At 37.3% G+C, this 23478-nt stretch overlaps 1 protein-coding gene across 1 annotated transcript; it reads left to right on the top strand.

The window, feature by feature from the left end:
* The first annotated feature begins 11578 nt into the window (after positions 1-11578).
* LOC111915917 (probable pectate lyase 8) lies at positions 11579-15600 on the top strand. Its single transcript, XM_023911560.3, has 6 exons — positions 11579-11837; positions 12130-12186; positions 12818-12889; positions 13899-14645; positions 14712-14850; positions 14954-15600. The coding sequence occupies exons 1-6, from the start codon at positions 11725-11727 to the stop codon at positions 15173-15175; spliced, it is 1350 nt and encodes a 449-aa protein (XP_023767328.1). The 5' UTR covers positions 11579-11724; the 3' UTR covers positions 15176-15600.
* Positions 15601-23478: the final 7878 nt, after the last annotated feature.

Here is a 23478-nt window from a genome sequence, read left to right on the forward strand (position 1 = left end):
ATTTTTAAGGGTTAGGATTTTATAAAACTAACAAAAAGGTAAAAAGAAGCAAACAGTTGCCGGTAGTTGTGTGTTTGTTTTATTTTTTAACGGCAAAAGAAAAAGTTACAACATTGTAAAAAATATATTTGTATCTATACTTAAGATGTAACAACGTAAATTTCCAAAACAATTTTTCATTTTTAAAACATAACACATCTCATAAGAAATTTCAAAACTCAAATGTATCAATTGTCATCGCAATAAAAACATGTCCCAGAATCTCAAATACATAATACATAATACTCCATTAGTATGTACAGATCATGCTGGTGCCTTCCCGCGATCATCGCTGGTACCTGAAACACATATCACATAACATGGTAAACATAAATGCTTAGTGAGTTCCCTGAAATACCACATACAACACATAAGCCACTCGAGGCTATAGCTCTATGAGACCTTCCAGTCAATGTGTCTTAGGGCCTTCCGGTCCCATAATCTGAGTAGACTTTCTGGTCTTACTCCGTTGACCTTCCGGTCCATACCATCTTGACCTTCCGGTCCCTCCACTACTGACCTTTCGGTCCATACCCTGTTGACCTTCCGGTCCATATCATACTACTCATAACATACATATCACATAGAAACATATAACACATACTCGTCATAGCACATAAGACCTTCCGGTCACACATAATTACCTCCCTAGGTAAGGTATAGTGAGAAGACTCACCTCGTATGATGTCTAGCAACTCACGTGCTTAAATCCCCAAACTCGAAACAATGACCTAGCCCTCGCTTAATTACAAAAAGTAATTATCTCGAATCAATAATGGTTCTCAAGGCTAGACCAAACTCTCCCTATGTTCTTTCAGAAGTCTAAAAGACCATTTTACCCTTCTAATGGTCCAAAAGTCCATACTTTGACCAAACCCTAAAAGTCAACGAAAGTCAACTCCAGTCAACGGTCCAACCTTGACCAGACTCGTTGAGTGCACTCGGGTGACTCGACGAGTCCATGTGTGTCCTCTGAACTCTCCTAAGGCCTCACTCGACTTGTCGAGTTAACCTTTCTCTCGACGGGTTACCACTGATCATGAATCGCGGAGCAACATGATCCAACTCGTCGAGTCCTCTCATGGACTCGGCGAGTTTCCTCCATGACAATGCTCAAACGACCATCTGAGGTCAGATCCGTTTCTCTAACTTATAGATCTGACCTACCAACACCCAAAAGTCACGTAAAGGTCCTATCTTTACGTTCATGCATCGCACATATGGCTCTATTTGAAGAAATAACTCATAAAATGGTAACCTAGACTCAAAACTCTCATGGGACTGCATAAAACTAGATGATTGGGACTCTCTGGACCTCTCAAGCTCCAGATCTAAAGTATATTCCTCAATGGGACTCCACATGCCCAATATTCCAACTAAAGAATGGGTAAAGAAACCCTAGATTCATGGGATCTACTATATACACGAAAATAGGCATGGATTCATACCTCAAATAGCAACCTTTGATGAACTGATAGTAGATCTGAGCTCCACAATCATCCTAGCTTTGAATCCCCCCATTCCTTCTTGCAAAAATGCACTAATGGTGATGTAATTAGCTCCTTCCCTCACTCTCTATGCTTTCTAGTTCGTTAGGGTTTCTCAAGTGGGTGTATGGCCGCAAATGATGGCCATGAGGTCCTTTAAATAGGGCACTGGCCCAAGGAATTAGGGTTTCTGTCCACAGCGCGGACTCGTTGAGTCGACTCTCCGACTCGTCGAGTCCATTCATTAATCCGAGTCATCAGTCGCGATCCTACCCGACGAGTTTAGGCGCCAACTCATCGAGTCCCTCTTCTCATCTCAAAACAAATATTAAAATTATGCTACCTGGAAATTCGGATGTTACAATTCTCCCCCACTAGAATCAGACTTCGCTCTCGAAGTCTCACTCCGCAAACAACTTTGGATGCTGCTCTCGTATTTCCGTCTCCGGCTCCCAAGTCAGCTCGGACCCTTTCCGATGTTGCCACTGGACCTGAACCAGAGGCACCTCCTTGTTCCTCCGAACCTTGATCTTCCAATCCAAGATCGTGATTGGCCTGTCAATGTAATGCAGACTCGCATCTACCTGAATATCCTCTAGCGGCACTACTGTCGTCTCATCGGCTATACACTTCCTCAACTGGGATACGTGAAAGGTATCATGAATCTGGCTCAACTCCGCAAGTAGCTCTAAACGGTATGCTACCTTACAGACTCTCGTAGTCACCCCTAACGGACCAATGTAACGGGGCCCCAACTTGCCCCTTTTCCTGAATCGGATCACTCCTTTCCAAGGAGATACATTCAGGAGTACGAAATCTCCAACCTAAAACTCGAGCTCGGATCGTCGCCTATCTACATAACTCTTTTGGCGGCTCTAGGCTGTCAGTAATCTCTGCCTGACCTGTTGTATTTGCTCAGTCGTCTTAAGCACTATCTCAGTGCTACCCATCACTCGCTGCGCTACCTCTCCCCAACAGATGGAAGTTCGAAACCTCCTCCCATATAAGAGCTCAAAGGGATGCATACTTATACTCGAATGGTGGCTGTTGTTGTAAGAAAACTCTGCCAAAGGTAGGTATGTGTCCCAACTTCCACCGAAGTCCATAACACATGCCCGAAGCATGTCCTCGAGCGTATGAATCGTCCACTCACTTTGTCCATCTGTATGTGGGTGGTAAGTAATACTGAAGTGCAATCTCGTACCCAACTCCTCATGGAACTTCCTCCAGAACCTGGAAATGAAACGTACATATCAGTCTGACACGATCGAGATCATCACCCCATGTCACGACATCTCCTCCCTCACATAGAGATACATGCACTTGAGCAAAATGACATATGGAATTTGGAGACACTTCTAAAAGGAAAACGAGTAGTTGAATCAAGATGGGTCTATAGAATAAAATACAAACCAAATGGGGAAATCGAGCGATACAAGGCGAGACTTGTGGCTTACGGATTCACAAAAATTGAAGGAGTTGACTTTCATGACACCTTTGCTCCCGTTGCAAAGTTAGTTATTGTTCGGACCTTGCTAGCCATCGCCACCAAAAAGGATTGGATGATCCAAAAACTTGACGTTAACAATGCTTATTTTGCACGGGAACTTGGAAGAAGAAGGTTATATGAAACTTCCTCAAGGTTTCACCACAACAGATGACACTAAAATCTGTCGTTTAAAAAAATATCTTTACGGCCTTAATCAAGCCTCTCGAAATTGGTAAAAAAAAGTTCACCAATGCTCTCTTGGATATCGGTTTTCAACAGTCTAAATTTGATCATTCTCTTTTCATTTACAAAAGATGTGATCATTTTTGGAAACAACTTCAACAAAATTCAAGAGATTAAAGAGTGTTTGAATATGAAATTCAGCATCAAGGATTTAGGAACTTTAAAATATTTCCTTGGAATTGAGGTGGGAAAAGTCCCTGAAGGTTTGGTTCTTAGCCAAAGAAATTTTATTGTTGATATTTTAAAGGATAGTGGTATGTTAGGCTCTCGTTCTAAATCTTTTCCTAGAGAACAAGATCTGAAAGTTGATAAGGATGAAAGCAAGCCAAAGGTTGATGCAAATCAGTATCATCGTTTGATTGTCAGACTTCTTTATCTACAGGCAACCAGACTAGATCTTGCTTACCCTATCAACATTCTTAGTCAGTTTGTAACCAATCCTTTCCAACCTCATCTCGACGCCCTTTATCGAATCCTATGTTATCTCAAAGCTACTCCTGGTCAAGGCATCATTTTACCTTGCTCTGGTGGAACAAATGTCGTTGCTTACTCAGATTATGACTGGCTCGGCTGCCCAATGACCAGACGATCTAGAACGAGTTATCTTCTATTTGGAGGAGCTCTCATATCCTGGAAAACAAAGAAGCAATCGGTGGTATCACGGTCTTCCGTTGAAGCTGGATATCAGGCCATGGCTACTACTAGCAATGAGATTATTTGGATGCTTTGGCTGTTAAAGAAGTTAGGGATTGAGAAAAGTGTTTCTACCATTCTTTTCTGTGACAATCAAGCAACTCGTCATATTGCTAACAATCCAGTTTTTTCACGAAAGAACTAAGCATGTGGAAATGGATTGTTATTTTGTTCGTGAGAGAGTCAATTCCAAAGAAATACAACTTATGCATGTTGACACCACACTTCAACTAGTTGATCTATTCACAAAAGGTCTTGGAGCTCAACATTTTCGTTTTCTATTAACCAAGTTAGATACTTGCAATCTACATACTCCATCTTGAGGGGGAGTATTGGATTTATTTTTTATCTTGATTGTGTTTCCTTTTATCTACTACTTTCTATTTATTATTCCTTTGGTTTTCCATCCTATTTAAGGCCTTCTTTGTAATCATATTGTTAAAGTTTTGAAAAACATAATAAGATTATTTTATTCCTTTATAGGCAGAGATGTATCCCACCTTGTACCAACAGTTGAGGATGGAAGAGTGACATCATCTATACGATCTCGAGTTGACTTCACAGTAAACAAGTCTGATGGATCATGAACCCATCGGTATTTATCATAACCTAGGGATAGCACCACTTGATCAAGAACATCCATCATAGTCGTGAATTGCCCAGTCTCGATCCCCCTTTTAATTGGTCGACACTAAGGAAACACCCAACCACCATCAACTAATAAATCATTCACCAAACCTTGCTTTAGAGCAGAGAAGTCATGCAATCGATCAAATTAAGTCTAAACATGTGTTTGTGCATAAGTATTCGGAAAAAGTAGTTGTTAACTTTTAAATGTATAAAATTATATAATGGGAATTAAATAATCTAACCACAATTTAATGTGTATTTCAAGAAAATAACAAAAAAATTGTTTTTAGCAAAAATAACCATTTTGTTCGGAATAGGCATTCTGGACCAAGAAAAAACATTTATTCTAACAAAAAAAAATATTTTAGGCTGATATTCGGAAATTTCGAACCAATATTCCGGATTCCGGATTGAAATTTTTGATTTTGAAAAAAAAAAACTCTTGAATTTCAAAAACAAGTATAAAATCCAATGAACAATTTCAAAAATTCGAGGGTAAAATTCGTTTTTTAGTTAAATCTAACAAAAAGCTAAAAAAACATAATAATTGTTAACTATATACGATCCTAATGCACAAAATAAGAAATTTTATTAAAAACGATGACATTAAATATTCAAAATGGACATTTCGGACATAAGTGTAACACCCAATTTTCTGGATCAGTTTGATTTACGGTTTCAAGGAGTCAAGGCCTGTTTTTGGGTAAAACAAAGACTCACGATGTGAGCCGTAAAAAGGTCATGACGTGAGCAAAGATTAATTAAGATTCCGATTTAAGCCGAGCTTACAGCGTGAGCATTAGGAGCTTACAACGTGAGATACCCTGCAGCCAAAGCCCATGATCTTTTAGGGTTTTATTTGTATTCAAACCCCATAAACCTCATTTTAGGGTTTCTAAACAGCCTCCCCCGTCCCTAAAATTAGTTAAACCCTAACCTTAGCCTCTTAGTGGGATTCTTGAACTTTTGGTGGAGTTTTGGTGGCTTGAAGAGGAAGAGATCATCATGGAAGCATAGGTTCGGCTTGGAAGTTTCATTTGCAACCTCTAGCTACACTTCTGGACCAATGTGAGTAATCAACATCCAAGTTTTATGTTTCCTTGTGGCTAGATCTAAGGTTTTGTAACATCTAAAAAATCACAACAATTTTAAACATGTCAAAACAACCCATGATCATAAAATGTTTACAAAATCATTGTTTCCAAAGTATTTAACAATATCAAATTATCCCAAAATCATAAGGCTATGAAGCAGGAGGATGTGTAAGGTCGCGCCTTCACCTTTCCGCGATCATCAGAAGTACCTGAAACAATAAACTAAAACCGTAAGCCAAATATTAGTGAGTTCCCTAAAGTACCACTATATAAACACAATAAACAACGACATGCATAAATGAGCCTTCAGCCTGACTGGACCACCTCATAGGGCCTACAACCTATCTGGATCGCTCCCGATCCTTCGGCATGAGCGGACTGCCTCGTAGGGCCTACAACCAATCCAGACCGCTCGTTGAGCCTTCGGCTTGACTGGACTGCCTCGCAGGGCCTACTGCCTATCCGGACCGCCCTGGGTATCTTGGCCTTTAGCACAAAGCAGGATCACCTCAACCCAATCAACAATAACATATCGACATATATATAACAGATAAACATATAATTAGTCAACAAACAATAGGAAAAACTATCGATCACTACCGCATGTTAACATCCTATATACCGAGAGACCGATCTAACAGATCTCTAGAGCATAATGACATACTATTATATAACAGGGTATTTTAGGTATTTTGGATTATGCAGTAAGATATCCAATCAAATTTAAAGTTAACACCTTGCAAATTCAACCCAGTCGAGCCAACCCGACCGAGTTGACTCAACTGTACGTTAGGCCTGCTCTTCTGTATACGGGGCGTACTCGGTGTTTGACCAACTTACGGGGGGCTGACCGTGTATGCACAACGTACCACTTGGTACGCCCAACATACGCATCTTGTTCAACCCTTTTTCCGTTGAGAGATTAATACTCAAAATCTTCGTGTCCAAAGTCAGATCCAAGGCTAAAATACCATTACGAGTCATAAAGTTTCCAACTTTATGACGTTGCATGCCCATTAAGTGCAAAAAACACAAACCCTCAACATCTTAATGCATTAAGACCTTCTATAGCTTGCATGGAGTGGAGCTAACCCTCAAGACTACATTTTTATGACTCAAGACCCCTCATAAGGTCTGAAAGGACAACTCATTGGGTCAATAACATTCCATGCTCAAGAATCACCATTTTGGGACAAAAAGTGTCTTAAAGGAAGAAATGTATAGATCTACAAGACGGAGTGATCAAGTGCTATCAAGAAGGATGTCTCAGATCCAAGATGCTTCCCAAACTCCAAGCTCTTCTTACTACTCTCTTCTTTTTCAAGAACACTTCTAAACACTCCAAAGGGCTCTAAAATGTACTCTTTCACTTATGGTTTGCTTAGGTTCGTTTCTCATAGAGGGAGGCCGAAGAAGACATGAGATATGAGGCTATAATGAGGTTTAAATATTTAGGGTTTTCCCTTTCTTCACATATGCCCCACATACGAGGTGTACGCCTAACGTACTAGGGTGCACCCTAGTATGCCTAGAGTACGCAATGTACGCTCACTATACTACACTTGGGTAAAATTACTATATTGCCACTATGGGGAATTTAAAAACATTTCCAATCACAATGGCTAAAAATACAACATTATTCAAACATAGGGTTGAAATTGAAATTACATTGACATTGGGATGTTACAATTCTCCCCCACTTGAACTAGACTTCGTCCTCGAAGTCGGCCATTGCAAATAACTCAGGATAATGCTCCTATATCTTAGCCTCTGGGTCCTTGGTCCCCTCAGAGCCTCTTCGATGTTGCCACTGAACCTTTACCAAAGGTATCTCCTTGTTGCGTAGGACCTTCATTTTTCTCTCCAATATAGCCACCAGCTTCTTAATGTAATTTAGGCGCTCATCGACCTGAATATCATCCAAGGGGACCACTTCCTAACCCTCTAACACACACTTTCTGCAACTGAGAGAAATGGAACGTGTTGTGGATTTGACTGAGCTCACTTGGCAAGTCCAACCGTAGGCTACCTTGCCTACCCTGGCGATCACATGGAATGGTCTAATGTATTATGTGCTTTCTTGATCCTTGATTGTTTATATGTCGACATATGGTGGTAGTGGGTTGAGGCGGTCATGCTTTGTGTTGTAGGCTAAGCCATAGGCACTGAGGCTTAGGAAAGCGGTTGGGTTGAGGCGGTAGGGCAACAAACCCTGGGTATTCCAGCCCAATAGCTGAGTGGACCCGATACATGCTTGTATGTTTATCGTATGGGGTATTAGAGGAAACTGACTAAACTTTATGCTTACCCAGTTGTTTATCGTTTCAGGTATCATCGGTGGCTATGAGAAGGTGAATGCGGGATTGTACACACTCATCATCAGCATTGAGGGTTCCACGCTTTCTATGATACTCTGATTTTTAATAAATGTATTTTGGAATAAACCGCTTTTTTAATAATGAATTTATAAATTGGGAAGTTTTACCTTAATAAAAATGAAAATTTTGGTTGTGAAAAATGGGATGTTACAATATGTAAGGATATTTGTTCAAAAAATATTGAAAAAAAACCAAAAAAATAACTTCAAAATTTGATGATCAAATCCGGAATGTAGCATTCGGGAGTAAGTTTTCATTTAGACACCTCGAAATAGACATTGCAAATATAAGTAAAAAGATTTCTTTGAAAAAACTTGGAAAAAAGAGAAGAACTTCGGAATATGAATAATAGTCTGGAATGATTCATTTGGAGGAAAGTGGTCATTATTTCAAAAACTAGAAAAAATGGTTATTTTCCTTGAAAAACTCATTTATAGTGGTTAAATTACTTAGTTTCATTTATATATAAAACCAAATACTAAAAGCTGGAAAACACAATAGCATAAATGTTGAAGACGTTCATGTGAAGTTCTTTCCGATAAATTCAAGTACTCTTCCAACCAACGTGTCTACTGTTTTCTTGTACGTCAGTTTTCATATGACAGATGTGTATTTTTGCAACAAATTGAAAGTTTTTTTAAAACCCGACGTTGTTTAAAAATATGGATAATTTATTTCTACAACTCCAACAATACGCATAAACAAGTGTTTGCTTATCCGGAACCTTCTCCAAAAATGTTCGTCACCAAAGATTGCATTATCAGCAGAGTAATCTCGGATCGGCTGCTTTTCAGCAACTTCACGATCTCTCCTTACAATAGTTCTCGAATTTTTACACACGTTTAAACTTACAATATCGTGAACATGCGCGTGTGCAGTTCGAGCACAAGTGTAGACAAAAGTTGAATATTATTTTGTTCATCGTAGGATAAAAATGGAATTTTTTTTTACTTTTATAGCATATTTGATGCACACATGCTCATCTTAACTAAATGATAAACCCATTGAATTTGAGATAGTTGGAATAAATTTTGAATGAATGTTTGCTTTTGGAGTGATAGATAGTTGTTTACAGAGGTAATAAAAAGAAAAAAATATATATGTTTAAATATTAGTAGTAGTTGAATGGTCACAAAGAGGAGAAACAGAGGAGATGTGAGCAACATCACACGTAACCTTAGATTCTACACATCTTACATACTTATAAAACTTGCATTTTCCCTTGATTGTCATGCATTTGAAACCCCCCACAATAATTTGCTAAAACCTCATGCATTTGAAACCCCAAACCTTTTCACCTTCTTAATAATTAATCACACATAATCAATGGTAATTCATATGAGATAATAATTTGCTAAAACCTCATGCATTTGTATGGTACTAAAACATGTTTGAGTTTTTGGGGTTTTAGACTTTAGTAAATGGGTAATCCGTTTGATACGTTGGATTTGAAGCTATCTTATTCGAATTACCCAAAACAAGAGATAAATTAATAATATATGCTCATGCATGTTTTGTACAAGCCCTAATCAAAATACAATATATCATGATCATACAATTAAGCGTCTTTTATTCCATTTTTGGCTTTATAACAAAAGTTTGTTTACGTGGCGAAGAAAGAAAACTTGAAGATGAATATTTAGGTTGGATGTTTATATAAGATTTGTTTTAATTATAGAATATAGATATAAATACACAAATGTGTGTCAAATACAACCCATCACAAATTTAATGTTATAAACTACAATATAACTCAAAGTGGTTTTCCAAATATAATGTTTATACTATAATATAATATATTAGAAGAACACGGTATACCATATAGTAGACGAATCTCACATGTTGTGCAAAAATTTAGTTGCATAGATAATATATTATAATTATATTTCATTTAAAATATGTTAGGGTCATTTGGTTATTACATTGTTGTATTAGACACTATAGTCTCATATATTTTGAATGACTCTTACAAAAATGATGTCTGTAATTTGAATATAACGTAATATCTTATGATGTTTATTGAATGATATTATCTTCGATTGAGCACTTTTTAATTGGAATCAACTTTATTATAGTTAAAAATTTTGGCTCCGTTTTTTCTTTTCATTAGTTCTAGAATATAATTTTTTATATTAACTTAAAATATGTCACTATCTTAAAATAGATTGAGAATGAGATTTTTTATACTTACTTAAAATACGGCACCATTTTCTATTCAATAGTAAACTAACAAAAGTCGTTAAATATGTATTTTTATGCGGTTCAACATAAATAGACGACCACATATGAGAATCTATATCTAATCAATCATCAACTAATTACATTAGATACTAATGTGTATATAAAAATTACATTTAAAATTTTAAACTGATAGTAAAAAGTTTTCATTATTTATTATGATAAAAAATCTATAAATCAAAAAATATACATGCTATTTAATCGCATACAAGTTTTATGTATGGCTTATTCACAATACATTAAACCATATATAACCATATTAAACTACATAATTATCCCACTGCGCAACGCACGAGCATTCACATAGTTTGGTGATATTGGCGAAACCGTGTAACCATGCTCCCGTAACTCTCTCGACTACGTCCGCCCTTATGAATAAGAATCAACCAACTAAACTAACACTAACGATTGAGAAATTTTAGTTGCCACATTTTAAGTTAAAAGTACCAAATAATTATTCAAAACATCAACCTAAGTGTCAACAGCAAACCCAAAAAAAGAGTAGATATTGTTGTTCCTATTTGTCATACCATTTTATCGTTCCTACCAAACCGTCGCCATCATCACCAAAAACCATTGTCGTTGTTTTTAGCTGAAGTAATTAAAACCATTGTCAAGCCATGTCCAATTTGTACATGTCTTAATTTCCTGAGACATAAAAACTTAAAAAGTAATAAACTAAATTACATATCCATTATCCAATTTACTTTTGTTGGGGAAACAACAAATAAAGTGAACATGGATTGGATGATGGAAGGCAGATTATAAGACAAGCTACCAATATATTTGTTAAAAATTTCGTTTAATCATAATTATATTTTAATATGCAGATAAATTTCTTTAAAAATGATTATCAAAATTCAAAACTCCAATTGAAAGTTCTAACTTGTGAACTATAGTCAAAACTTTCTTTTACGTAATTTATAATTATTTTTCATAAAATAAAATGGTGATTTCTTGGTCACATTTGCACTTTTTCAAAGGGGTCATTGCACGTAAATATAAGCATAACGCTCAACTAATGATAATTAAAAAAAATCGATTTAAAATATAATTTTATTAGTAAAACATTCTTTATTTGACATAACATATATTTATAACATAAGTTTTTGAACACTAATCCCAAATTACATTTTAATACATCAACATAAAAGTTAAGATTCTTTTTTTTGTCAATTTTTTCTTTTGCAATATATTTGTTAACTGGATTGAGTCAGGTAACCTAACCATAGTGAACATTTAACGGCCGTTAACTTCTTCCTCTTTAGCTCTATAAATCAGGCCGTTACGCAAAGGCTGCTGTTCTGACTCCCCACTTCCACCGGCCCTCATTGTCTCCCTTCTCCGATTCCAGATCAGAAACACGCACAAACACGTACACTGCGTGAGAAGTTTTATCTTCAAAGGTGAACAGAGGAGGTGGAGTGTCTGCAATGACAATGGAGGTACCTAAGAAGTGGTTCGCTCTCTGCTCCTTTCTGTTTCTGATCCTGTTGCTCTCCGCCGTCGCCGCCGTAGTGCAGAAAAATAACTCCTCAAACCCTAGGTATCGCTTTCTCTCTACTAATATCTATTGGTTTTTATGTTTTCCAGCTCAATTCTGTGTATCAGTGTAAACGTAACTTATGTTTTAGTTATTCATCATCTGAATTTTTGAATTCTGTAAGAGAATGTTGCAATATGAACTGAACTCATCTATGGTGAAAATCGACAATGCGAAGCTTATGTAGCTTGAAATTACGGAGTTACTTTTTGTTGAATGTGCACGCTTGATCGTTTCGCTTGAGATTCTTCTTTAGCTAGATAGAGAAGCTTACATTGTTTTTTAAATGGTACAGGACTGTGGAAACAGAGCAGTTACAGAGCCTGAACTTCAACTCGTCAATGGCAGCAAGGTAAAAACAAACAATACTGAATACCGACTCACTGAGTCGACCGAGTCTCCGGACCTGAGTGCTCATGCGCTTGAATATGTTTTACCTTCGCGCTTTTTAGTCTTATTTGAGCAATTCATCTTCTACAAAGAGTAATGAGCACTCATATTCGTTCAGAAAAGTAGAAAACCTCAAACAAAACAAAATTTAACCATTGAGATACTGAATTTTAAGATCTAGACGGTTTTTTTCGGTTGTTCATCTCGAGATTCCTCTTGTTTATTGATTCCTACCTTTCATTTCTCCTCGAACAGATTCGAAGAACCGTTTTCGGTTGATTATTGTTTTTCCAATTTTTTTCTCTATCCACTTTTTGTCAGTTATAACTGTAAAAAAGCAATGGAGTTGTATTTCTCTCTCTCACACACACGAAAATAAAAAACACACACCAGTTTTCACTGATTGCAGACATGGTGTACTTTTTGTGTCTCCCCCACTCTTCTTCCCACCATACGCTGTAACGTAATTATGTGATTTGCCGAGGTGTGAAAGCACTTCAATAAAATAAGAATCTCGTATTCCAAATCGTGATTCCTGTAAAGTGTTTTTGTTGTTGTTTTCGAAATCTGATTTGAGTTTTCATTCGATGCAGAGAAAAGGAGATGGAAACTTTGAATGAAAATGCAGTTCAAGATCCTGAAGAAGTCGTCTCCCTTGTTGAAATGTAAGAACCTCTATAAGCTTCTATATAATGGGTAAATGGGGGATTAAATCTAATTAACACCTGTTTAAAGTTAAAAGAATCACAAAAAATGATCCCGGATTCCCTCCAATTTATGCGTTTGAGAGAGAAACATCTAAAAATCACATGAATTTAGTTTCGGCGTCACACATAACAAGATCATTTGATTAATATTTTTTTAAATGACATTCTCTCTCAAACGCATAAATTCATGCGTCAATAATGATTGAGGAAATCTGGCATATTATTTTAAGTTTTTAACCAATCAAATTAACTTATTACTATAATTTTTCACAACTACTAATATTTTTATTTTATTAATGTACAAAGAGCCAATTTGATATCCTTTGTAGCTATTAAATGATAGCCACGTGTTTACATACTATATAGATGAAAGATAATATCGTCATGTTATTTCAAGAAACCAAAATCACCAATCCAAACCTTGTTTTTTTGACTTCATTTCTTTTTCTTTCCCATTTTACCCCTTTGTCAAAATTACCATAAAAGGTGAATCACCTCATGTGCCCATGATGTCCATAACAAAGACCTAAACGAAATCGGACTACATACTCTTCTTGTCTCCCACATGATTTTTCTGATTGAATTTGACGTCTTTACAACCTATCCTAAAATAAAATGTCATTATTACCCTTACACAGATTTCTTTACATAGCAAAATGACTGATGGTCAATACAGTACTTACTACCCTTTTGCAGTGTTAGGTATTGATTTAAATTTTAGTTATTACACTACGAGAGCTAAAGTCACTATGTTCCCACATATATTCGATTCGTATACTATAAGTATACACGTCCATGTGACATGCTTTTCTTTATTTTAAATCATCCATATCTCCAATAATCTTGGTATTCAACAAACCTATCTTTTTCCCATGTGACACGCCACCATCACCCCATGTGATCATAAAGAGATACATTATATATCAAAGACATTTTGAACGTAAATGACTATTTTACCCTTATACAGGAGTATGAGAAACAACACCGAGAGAAGGAAACTAGGATACTTCTCGTGTGGGACCGGTAACCCAATCGACGACTGCTGGCGGTGCGACCCAAACTGGCACCGCAACCGCAAGCGGTTAGCCGACTGCGGTATCGGGTTCGGTCGCAACGCAATCGGGGGCCGCCATGGCCGCTTCTACGTCGTAACGGACGCGCACGACGACAACCCGGTCAACCCACGACCTGGCACCCTCCGCCACGCTGTCATCCAAACAGAGCCACTGTGGATCGTCTTCAAACGTGACATGGTCATCCAATTAAAACAAGAACTTATAATGAACAGCTTCAAAACCATCGATGCACGTGGAGTCAACGTGCATATTGCTAATGGAGCTTGTTTGACTTTACAGTTTATCACTAATGTTATCATTCATGGGTTGCATATTCATGATTGTAAACCTACTGGAAATGCTTTGGTTAGAAGCTCTCCTTCGCATTACGGGTGGAGAACAATGGCAGATGGTGATGCGATTTCGATTTTTGGATCGAGTCATATTTGGATCGATCATAATTCTTTGTCTAATTGTGCTGATGGACTTGTGGATGCTGTTATGGGGTCCACTGCTATCACTATTTCCAATAATCACTTTGCTCACCATAACGAGGTTATGTTGTTGGGACACAGTGACTCTTATGTTAGGGATAAAATGATGCAAGTGACAATCGCTTATAACCATTTTGGTAAAGGTCTAATTCAAAGAATGCCAAGGTACGATTATTAATTACTTAAATATTAGTATCTGATATGGGAAACTAATTTTTTTTTTAATTGCAGATGTAGGCATGGGTATTTTCATGTTGTGAATAATGACTACACACACTGGGAAATGTATGCGATTGGTGGAAGTGCAAGCCCTACTATTAACAGCCAAGGCAACAGATACCTTGCTCCTGCCAATCCTTTTGCGAAAGAGGTAACGTGTGCTTTTACTTTACTTAAATTGCAATTCAGTGTTCGTTCGTTGTTAAATTTATTGTTTAAATAAAAATGGGAAATTAAACGGGTCGGGTATATAGGTTACAAAGAGGGTGGATACAGATGCGAGAAATTGGCACGGGTGGAACTGGAGATCCGAGGGTGATTTACTTCTTAATGGGGCTTATTTTACTCCATCTGGAGCTGGTGCTTCTGCTAGTTATGCTAGAGCTTCGAGTCTAGGGGCAAAATCGTCAAACATGGTTGCTAGTATTACTTCTAGTGCTGGGGTTCTTAACTGTCGTAGGGGCCACCAATGCTAGCCTTACACGTGTCATCCTCTCTCACCATTTTCACTTTTACTTTTTTTTTTTTTTTTGTTCAGTGTGTTTGTTCACTCCTCTAGTGTGCTTTTTTTTACACACTCATTGTTTTTTTTTTGTGTCGTGCAAGTGCAACCTCGGCCAAGCTTTTTATTAGAAAAAAACATGAACTACATTACGTTACGTTACATATTCAACAATTTCGGGATAGGAGCAGGTTTGAAGTGTTGTTCATCGTGTGATTTGTGTTTAGATCTCATCTGACTAGGTTTATTGATTTTATATAGGGGACAAGATTGGTAATTGGAATGTTATTTTTATTTTTTTATGTAATTTTTTGTTTTGTTGAGTCGAATGTTGAAACTTGAAACTACTTGGGTTATGATTCATGCATGAATGGAAAAGAAAGAGAGGTTTTATTTTTATTTTGGCGTTAAATTTGAATTTGTTGGAGGGATGATGCTTTTGGTTTTCGATACTTTACAGTTTACAATTATGTGTTAGTGTGATCCTGCCAAGAAAAGGTTTCAGAAGACTTTTTTTTTCTTTTGTCAAAGGCAATAATGATATTGTCTCAAATATTAAAAAAGAACATTGGATTCTTTTTCCTCACAACTTGATTTTTTTCAACTGTTGCCACGTGAAAATTCATAAAAATGTAAAGGCAAATTAAAGTCATTCATACTCTTTAGCATTCTTTTTTGTATTTTTATAACAATAATAATTCATATCCAAAGCTAAAAACTTGAAATACAATGTCACATGTTTGGCGTGAAAGCATCTCTCGCATCGCATGTAATGTGAGGGTGTCACAACTCACAACTCACCATGCGATGGGAGGTCTAACTTGTAAATACGTATTAGTCATTTAGTTGGTGTCTTATGAGCGTACAACTTACACATGCACAAGGTACCAATAAAAAAGATCCAGTTAATAGGGTACAAATATCACATGTTAGAAGACAGGTTATTTAGAGCCCTATTGAGCATTGAGTGCCTACCTTTGTATAGTAGATAACAAGAGACAACAAACAGTGTACTTTGTCTAACAAGTGTACAACTCACCAATGCCCAATCTACCAAACATGTGTCACCAAAATTATCCAAGTAGATAGACATGTCACACTCGTTCGTAAATCTTATAATCCAACCCCCCAAACCCCAACCTAGAAACCCTATGGGAGTATGGGACTCAAAGTACACTGTTGTCTTTGATACTGTTCTTATTTAGCTCTCTATAATCAAAACATATTCTTCAAGATTCAACTTTTTATTGACAAAAAAGATTATGGATGGCTTGAATATTATGTCATTTTCTCATTTGCATCCATTTGAATTAAGCTTTAGGTTCATTAAAAAAGTCTGAAAACCATTTAAAAGTTGTTATACTTCTAACACCACCTCGTGTTATTGTGTAAGAGTAACATTTGTTTTACTACCACCAAAAGATTTCGGAAGATTTTTCTTCTTCTAGAAAAGCTTGTAATCATCTTCTCTAATTAGAACTTTCGATTCTTCCTCACAAGATGAATTTTGCCAAGTGAAATTCATACCATGAAAATGTAAATGCAAAAAAAGAAAATAAGTAGAAGAAGCAATCGGTTTGTTATTGTAAAGTGTAACTTTCATTGTGTACCTTTATAAGAACAATAATTATTATGCAAAATTAAATAGAATGTCACATGGGTTTTGCTATTAAATTGTCTTTGGCGTGAAGCCATCTCTCTCCGTCACCATGTGATGTCTCTCTCGTAAACAGAAATAATCCTCTTGGATGCCCTATAAATCCGAAACTTAAAATAATGATGCCATTTTAGTCCAAATCTATACAAAAAATCGAATATAAAAAGTATGCAGTCTAATTAAACGTGTCTAATTGGACATTATCCGTATACCGAAGAGCCCATTCAATACCTAACAATTTTTACATGAACGCTTACCAATTCTATTAAATGTTTAAGCGATTCTTTAAATGCAAAATTATTTATTTTTGGTTTATTTTATTCGCAAGATTAAAGATAAACATACAGATGTGACAAAAAACTGATTTAATTGGATATGAACTCATACAAAATAAAATGAGAGATTTCAATCAGATTAGTTAAGCAAGTTTTACCACGACACAAAAATTAAACGGTTAAAGTTAATTCTTTAGATAACGTTGAAAATTTTAATTGAAAAATGATCTGTTTATTTATGTGCAAGTTTAATTCTTTAGATAAGCTAGACATACTAAAAAGCAAAATCAAATATAAAAGAAAAACTTTGGGTTGAATTGCTTTGTAATGTTCAACACTCCAACATCTCACTCGGCTACTCCCACTTACTCCCACTTCGTATTCTTTTCACTTTTTCATTTCTATGTATCCAACTCATACTCTTTCAACTAGTTTAATATTTTGTAGTTTTGACTTTATTGTCCGCCGACATTTCAGAATGGTCACCATATGTCCATTAAAGTTCAAATTGTACTAATTAAGTCCTTAAACTTTCAATTTTGTCACCATTTAGCCATTGATACATGGTATATCAGGTTTAACAGGTTAGCAACTTATGTGTCATGCCACATAAGCAATTTATGATCACATATGTCCACTTGGCGTTGATGTGACAATCACGTGAAACCTATCCCTCCACCTTGTCATCTTTCCTAACATGTTACCTCTTCTTGAAAACCATCCCTTCTCCTGGTTTATGAGGATAATTAGACAACATTAAATGTAACATCTTAAAAATTAAAGTAAAATTTTAAGATCCAACCAAAAACCATAATTGTTTACAAATCATTGTTCCCAAAAGAAATAATCACAAGTCAAAGTATCCTACCAAAGGGATTCTAACTCAACAGTATCCAGTGTTCCCCTCCCTCTGTGAGGTTGAGGGTTCAAGTCTCGTCGTGGACATAAGCGGGTTTAAGGAGTAGTTTATGAGTAAATTAGATTTGTCGTTTAAAAAAAAAAAATCAGAGTATCCTAAAATCCAAAAACATAAAATCAGAAGTATGTGCATGACCACGCCTTTGCTTTCCCTCAATCATCTTAAGTACCTGAAACATAAAACTGAAAAAACCGTAAGTCAAAGCTTAGTGAGTCTCCCCCCCCCCCCCCCCCCCGAGTACCACACACAACCAGAGCATATATAATCATACATGCTAGGTCCAACTAGTCATCGGATTGGAATACCCTCGGGTCCACAGCCACTGGGCTGGATTACCCCCGACCCAATCAGTCATTAGAGACTGGAATGCCAATATGTAACGACCCAATCAGCCGTTGGACTGTTATACCCTCAGGTCCACAGCCATCGGGTTGGAATACCCCCGGTTTGTCAGCTCACGCACATAGCAATAAAGCCTCAACCCAAAACCATACTATGTTGACATATACAACATATAAACATATAACCAATCAGCACGCAAACATGAAAATCTACAGATCACTAGTAGAACTAATAGATCACTACAGCATAACAACATCCTATATACCAAGATACAGATCTAACAAATCATTACAGCATAACAACATCCTATATACCAGGATACATAATCAAGTGGGTCGACATTGGTGCCTTCGACCCGCATATATAGTGAAGAAACTCACCTCATAGTCTGACGAAATAGCTGAACAACATGCTAATCCGAATACTAACTCTATCGGTCACCTTTACAACAACAGTGACCAAAACTCATACTATAGCTCAAAATACCCAAATTTCCCGTAGGTTAAACTTGTTTAAAATCATGGTCAAAGTCAAAGGTCAAGAGTCAACTCAGGCTTAGTACACCCAACATACTCATCATGTACGCACAACGCACCCACACTCCAGATACGGGGACTTAAGGGAGTACACACAACGTACTCAGAAGTACACCTAGCGTACTCTGTTGCCAACCTTTCCTTTTAAAAAGAATTTAATCTATTAAGTCCTTTCATCTAAAGCCCAAATCTAGTCCTAAGTAGTGTTCTAAATCATTAAGTTTCCAACTTTATGACCTTGCATGGCTATTAAGTTCCCCAACCTTAAAACCATAACTTCTTAACCCATTAAGACATCATAACCTTTGCGTGGAAGGACTAAAAGGGTCAAGATCACATTTTTATCACTCTAGACACTCTAAGACATCCAAAAGGACAACTCCTTTGGTCTAGAGTAGCTCATACTTAAATAGACCAAGATTATGGGGCTAAAAAGCACAAAAATCCACATCTAACAAGATCTAATGAAATAACCAACAAGTTTAAAGCTTTATACCTCTAAATGATGCTTGAGGGAAAGATGCTTTTGGATCCAAAGAGGTCTTGAGATTCTAAGGTGAATCCAATTCCTTATTCCTCCTTCAAGAACATCAACAACACACTCTAAGGTGTAAAATGATCCCAAAGGGGGATTAGGGTTTGCAAGATATGAAATGAGGCTGGAGGCTGATGAGAGAATGAGTCTTCAGGAGTTAATGATGCTTAAATAGTGTCAAAACCAAAACAATTAGGGTTTGGCCTTCAGCCACGTACGTCCATCGTACAAAGAGTACGCCCAACGTACTAGGAAAAAGGCGCTTTCCTCATTAATCCACCATGGGACCAATTTTGCAATAATTTTCATGTATAAGGGTCAAAAATGTAATTTTCATGGATTATAAATGTTACAATTCTCCCCCCACTTGAATCAGACTTCATCCTTAAAGTCTGTTGCCGTGAATAACTTAGGGTAGTGCTCTCTTATCTCTACTTCGGGTTCCCAAGTCCATTTAGAACCCTTTTGATGTTTCCATTAGACCTTTACCAAAAAAACCACCTTGTTGCGTAAGGCCTTCATCTTCCTATCCAAGATTGCCACTGGTCTCTCAACATCATTCATGCAAGAACCAACCTGAATATCATACATAGGAACAACCGTTGAATCATCAACAATACACTCCCAAAGCTGAGAAACATGGAAGGTGTTGTAAATCTGTATGAGCTCCGAAGGAAAATCCAACCGATAAGCACCCGGCCAACCGTGGCAATCACTCGAAATGGTCCAATATACCGGTGCCCCAACTTACCCCTCTTCCTAGAGTGTATTACACTCTTCCAGGGTGATACCTTCAGTAGAACCATGTAGCTGAACTAGAACTCCCACTCCGATTGACGCCTTTCAGCATAACTTTTTTGTTGACTCTTAGTTGTCTGCAACCTCCGCCTAATCTGCTGAATAAAATCGGTCATATGAAGAACCACCTCGGTCTTTCCCATGACCTTGTGACCGACCTTCTCCAAAAGATTTGGGTATGACACTTCCTCCCATAGTGAAGCTCAAACGACGGTGCACCGATACTGGAGTGATAGTTGTTGTTGTATGAAAACTCAGCTAGGGGAAGGTAGGAGTCCCAAATCCCATCAAAATTGATCACACAGGCTCGTAACATATCCTCGAGCGTCTGAATGGTCCTCTTGCTCGGGCCATCAGGATGCAAATATAAGAAGTGCTAAAGTGCAACTTCGTACTGATTTCCTCATGGAACCTCTTCCAAAAACCGAGAAGTGAACCAAACATATCGATTGGACACAATGGAAACTGGAATATCATGCCGAGCGACAATCTCGCGCACATAAACATCGGCCAATTTCTCGGTAGAGGAGCTCTTTCGAATAGCTAATAAGTGGGCACTCTTGGTCAGACGGTCCACTATCACCCAAATTGCATCAAACCCCTTAGCCGTCCGAGGTAACTTTATGATGAAACCCATGGTGATCTACTCTTATTTCCACATGGGGACCTCCAAAGGCTGAAGCTTCCCATGCAGCCTCTGGTGCTCGGCCTTGACCATCCGACAGGTCAAGCACCCTCAACATACCAGACTATCTCCCCCTTCATGCACGGTCACTAGTAACTAAGTCTCAAATACCGATACATCTTGGTGGCTCCAAGGTGTATCGAAAATCTAGACTTGTGCGCCTCCTTAAGTACAATCTGCCTGAACCCACTAGAATCTGGTACCTAAACCCGACTACACCGGGTCAACAATCCACGGTTGTTGGTAGAAAACCTATCAATATCGCCCATGATTCGTTCCTGATTCCAATTCTCTTTCTTGACTCCCTCAACCCGAGCCTCCCTAATTAACCTCAATAATGGCAAATCAATCAAAATCCTCATACATAGGCTCTTAACAGAAGAACTAGCCAACTTGCGGCTCATGGCATCCGCGACCATATTCGCTTTCCTCGGGTGGTACAGAATCTCGCAGTCATAATCCTTGACTACGTCAAGCCACATATGTTGTCTCATGTTCAAATTTGGTTGATCCATGAGATATCTCAAACTCTTGTCTGCAACCAACACCTTCGTTCAGCAATTGACACAAAGGATACAAAATAACCATAATGAGATTATGTAGTTCCTGCAGCGTTGGACCCCCTGCGGTTAGTAGGTTTCCCTACCCTCTCTGAGCATTGAGGACGATGCTTAATATTAAGCTTGGGGAGGGGTCTTTGTACAATAGGCTCTAGTTTCCACATGCATTTCATCAAAAAACATTTCAAAAAAAAGTCCAAAAAGATTTTACCTTGCTTATTTTCTTTTTTCATGCATTCATTTCAAAGTATTAAAAAAAGATTTTGTTTTCAACTATTTCATAGTTTGCATTTATAAAATTCCAAAAGATTTTCTGTTTTTGCATTTTTATCTTTCTGCATTTAAAAAATCAATCAAAAGGAACCTAATCTTCTTGAATCAGTTGAAGTGGTACATGAGTCGTAGCTTGAGATTAGAACTTTTTTGTTTTTCAATAAAAAAATCTTGAAACAATCTAATCTCACATGAACACGTCTCCTAAAGATACTCGTGCAAAACAAAAAATGATAAGGTTATCAACATCGAAGCATAACAACATGTATATGTTAGCCTTTGGAAGACACAACCGGTCTTATGAGTAGTAGGTGCTCAATCATACCTAAAATCCAAATTCAAAAGAATCATAAAATGAATATAGAATTTCAGTGACTCGAATCTTCCAACGCTCTAAAAACTCATTTCTACCTATTCCCTTCTAAGTATCCTGCTTGGGGACATTGTTTCTGACTATACTTACAGGTCTTTGCGTGTTTACATCAGTCCCCCGAAAAATGTATTAAAAGTCTCTCACAGTAATAGACCGTGAGATGACCCAACAATAGAAAAAGTCAAGGACAAAAATATAAAGAATTAGGCCAAGCAAATAACTTAAACATGTAGATGTGTACTCTTCCCTTGCCACTGTACTACTTTGTTTATGCCATAGTAGCGCCCTCCTTGTGAACACCATCTTGGTATGTAGCGTCAAGCGACATTTAAGCATGAGTCCATTTTCAGATACTTTGAAAGTGCGCACTTGCGAATAGAACTTCAAAGGAGTTGTGCAGGGACAAAATATAAACGAGTTAAGAAAAAAGAGAAAAAAAAAAGAGTAAAAAAAAGTTGCATGAATAAATACAACTAGGAAAACTGCTTGACTGTCAAAAGATCCCCTTGGCCTTGAACTTGAACTTAAGACATCGGGACTGACTGTGAACTACTTTGACTGGTGTAAGTGGTTTGAAACATGTAACCAATCTGGGTAAATATTAGGGAATTTTTAGAAAATATCTTTTAGAAAAAGATTGTTTTTAGTCAACAAATAGTTGGAGTCGTTCATTGTCATGCTTTGTAAAATGAAGATGATTGAGCATGTTTTTCGTCACATGTTTTCACGAGAGTAAGACCATAATTTGTTCAATGTGCTAACCCAATACCGGTAAAAGTGAACAAGTGTTGTAATTTTTTATTTTGTTGAGTTGTGTTAGGGAGTGGCTAAAAATCTTGTTTTAAATGTTATATATCTTTGTGGGGTTAATGCCGAGTTATCTCAAGGCATGACAGGTACACCTTCGACTGTATGACACAATGAGGTTAATTGGATTGAATAATGTTCGTTTTATTTTGTTTATTGCATTGATGTTTGAAAAAAATCTTTGAAGCTTTGTTAATCTTTTTGTACATATGTTATTGTAACATCCCCCTCTGGCACGTATCACAATATTGTCTGCTTTGGGCCACTCGGCACGAGGACTTCCCAAGGGGTCACCCATCCTGGTACTACTCCCGCTCGAGCAAGCTTAACATTAGAGTTCTTATGGAATCTGTTGCCCTCACAGCTTTAAAACGCGTTGTGACATGGAAGGTATCCACACCCCTTTATAAGGAAATGTTTCGTTCTTCTTCCAAGCCGATGTGGGATCAGATCTAACCCACTTTCACCCCCCACCGCCCGAGCACGCTTAACTGCAGAGTTCTTATGGGATCTGCTG

Source organism: Lactuca sativa, chromosome 1 (genome assembly GCF_002870075.4).
Source record: "Lactuca sativa cultivar Salinas chromosome 1, Lsat_Salinas_v11, whole genome shotgun sequence".
Taxonomy (NCBI): Eukaryota; Viridiplantae; Streptophyta; class Magnoliopsida; order Asterales; family Asteraceae; genus Lactuca; species Lactuca sativa.

Bases quoted from the DNA above. Each gene is read 5' to 3' on its own strand.
- LOC111915917 (XM_023911560.3), top strand. From the start codon at position 11,725: ATGACAATGGAGGTACCTAAGAAGTGGTTCGCTCTCTGCTCCTTTCTG. The intron at 11,838-12,129 runs GTATCGCTTTCT...TAAATGGTACAG, and splicing joins AATAACTCCTCAAACCCTAG to GACTGTGGAAACAGAGCAGT. The intron at 12,890-13,898 runs GTAAGAACCTCT...ACCCTTATACAG, and splicing joins GTCGTCTCCCTTGTTGAAAT to GAGTATGAGAAACAACACCG.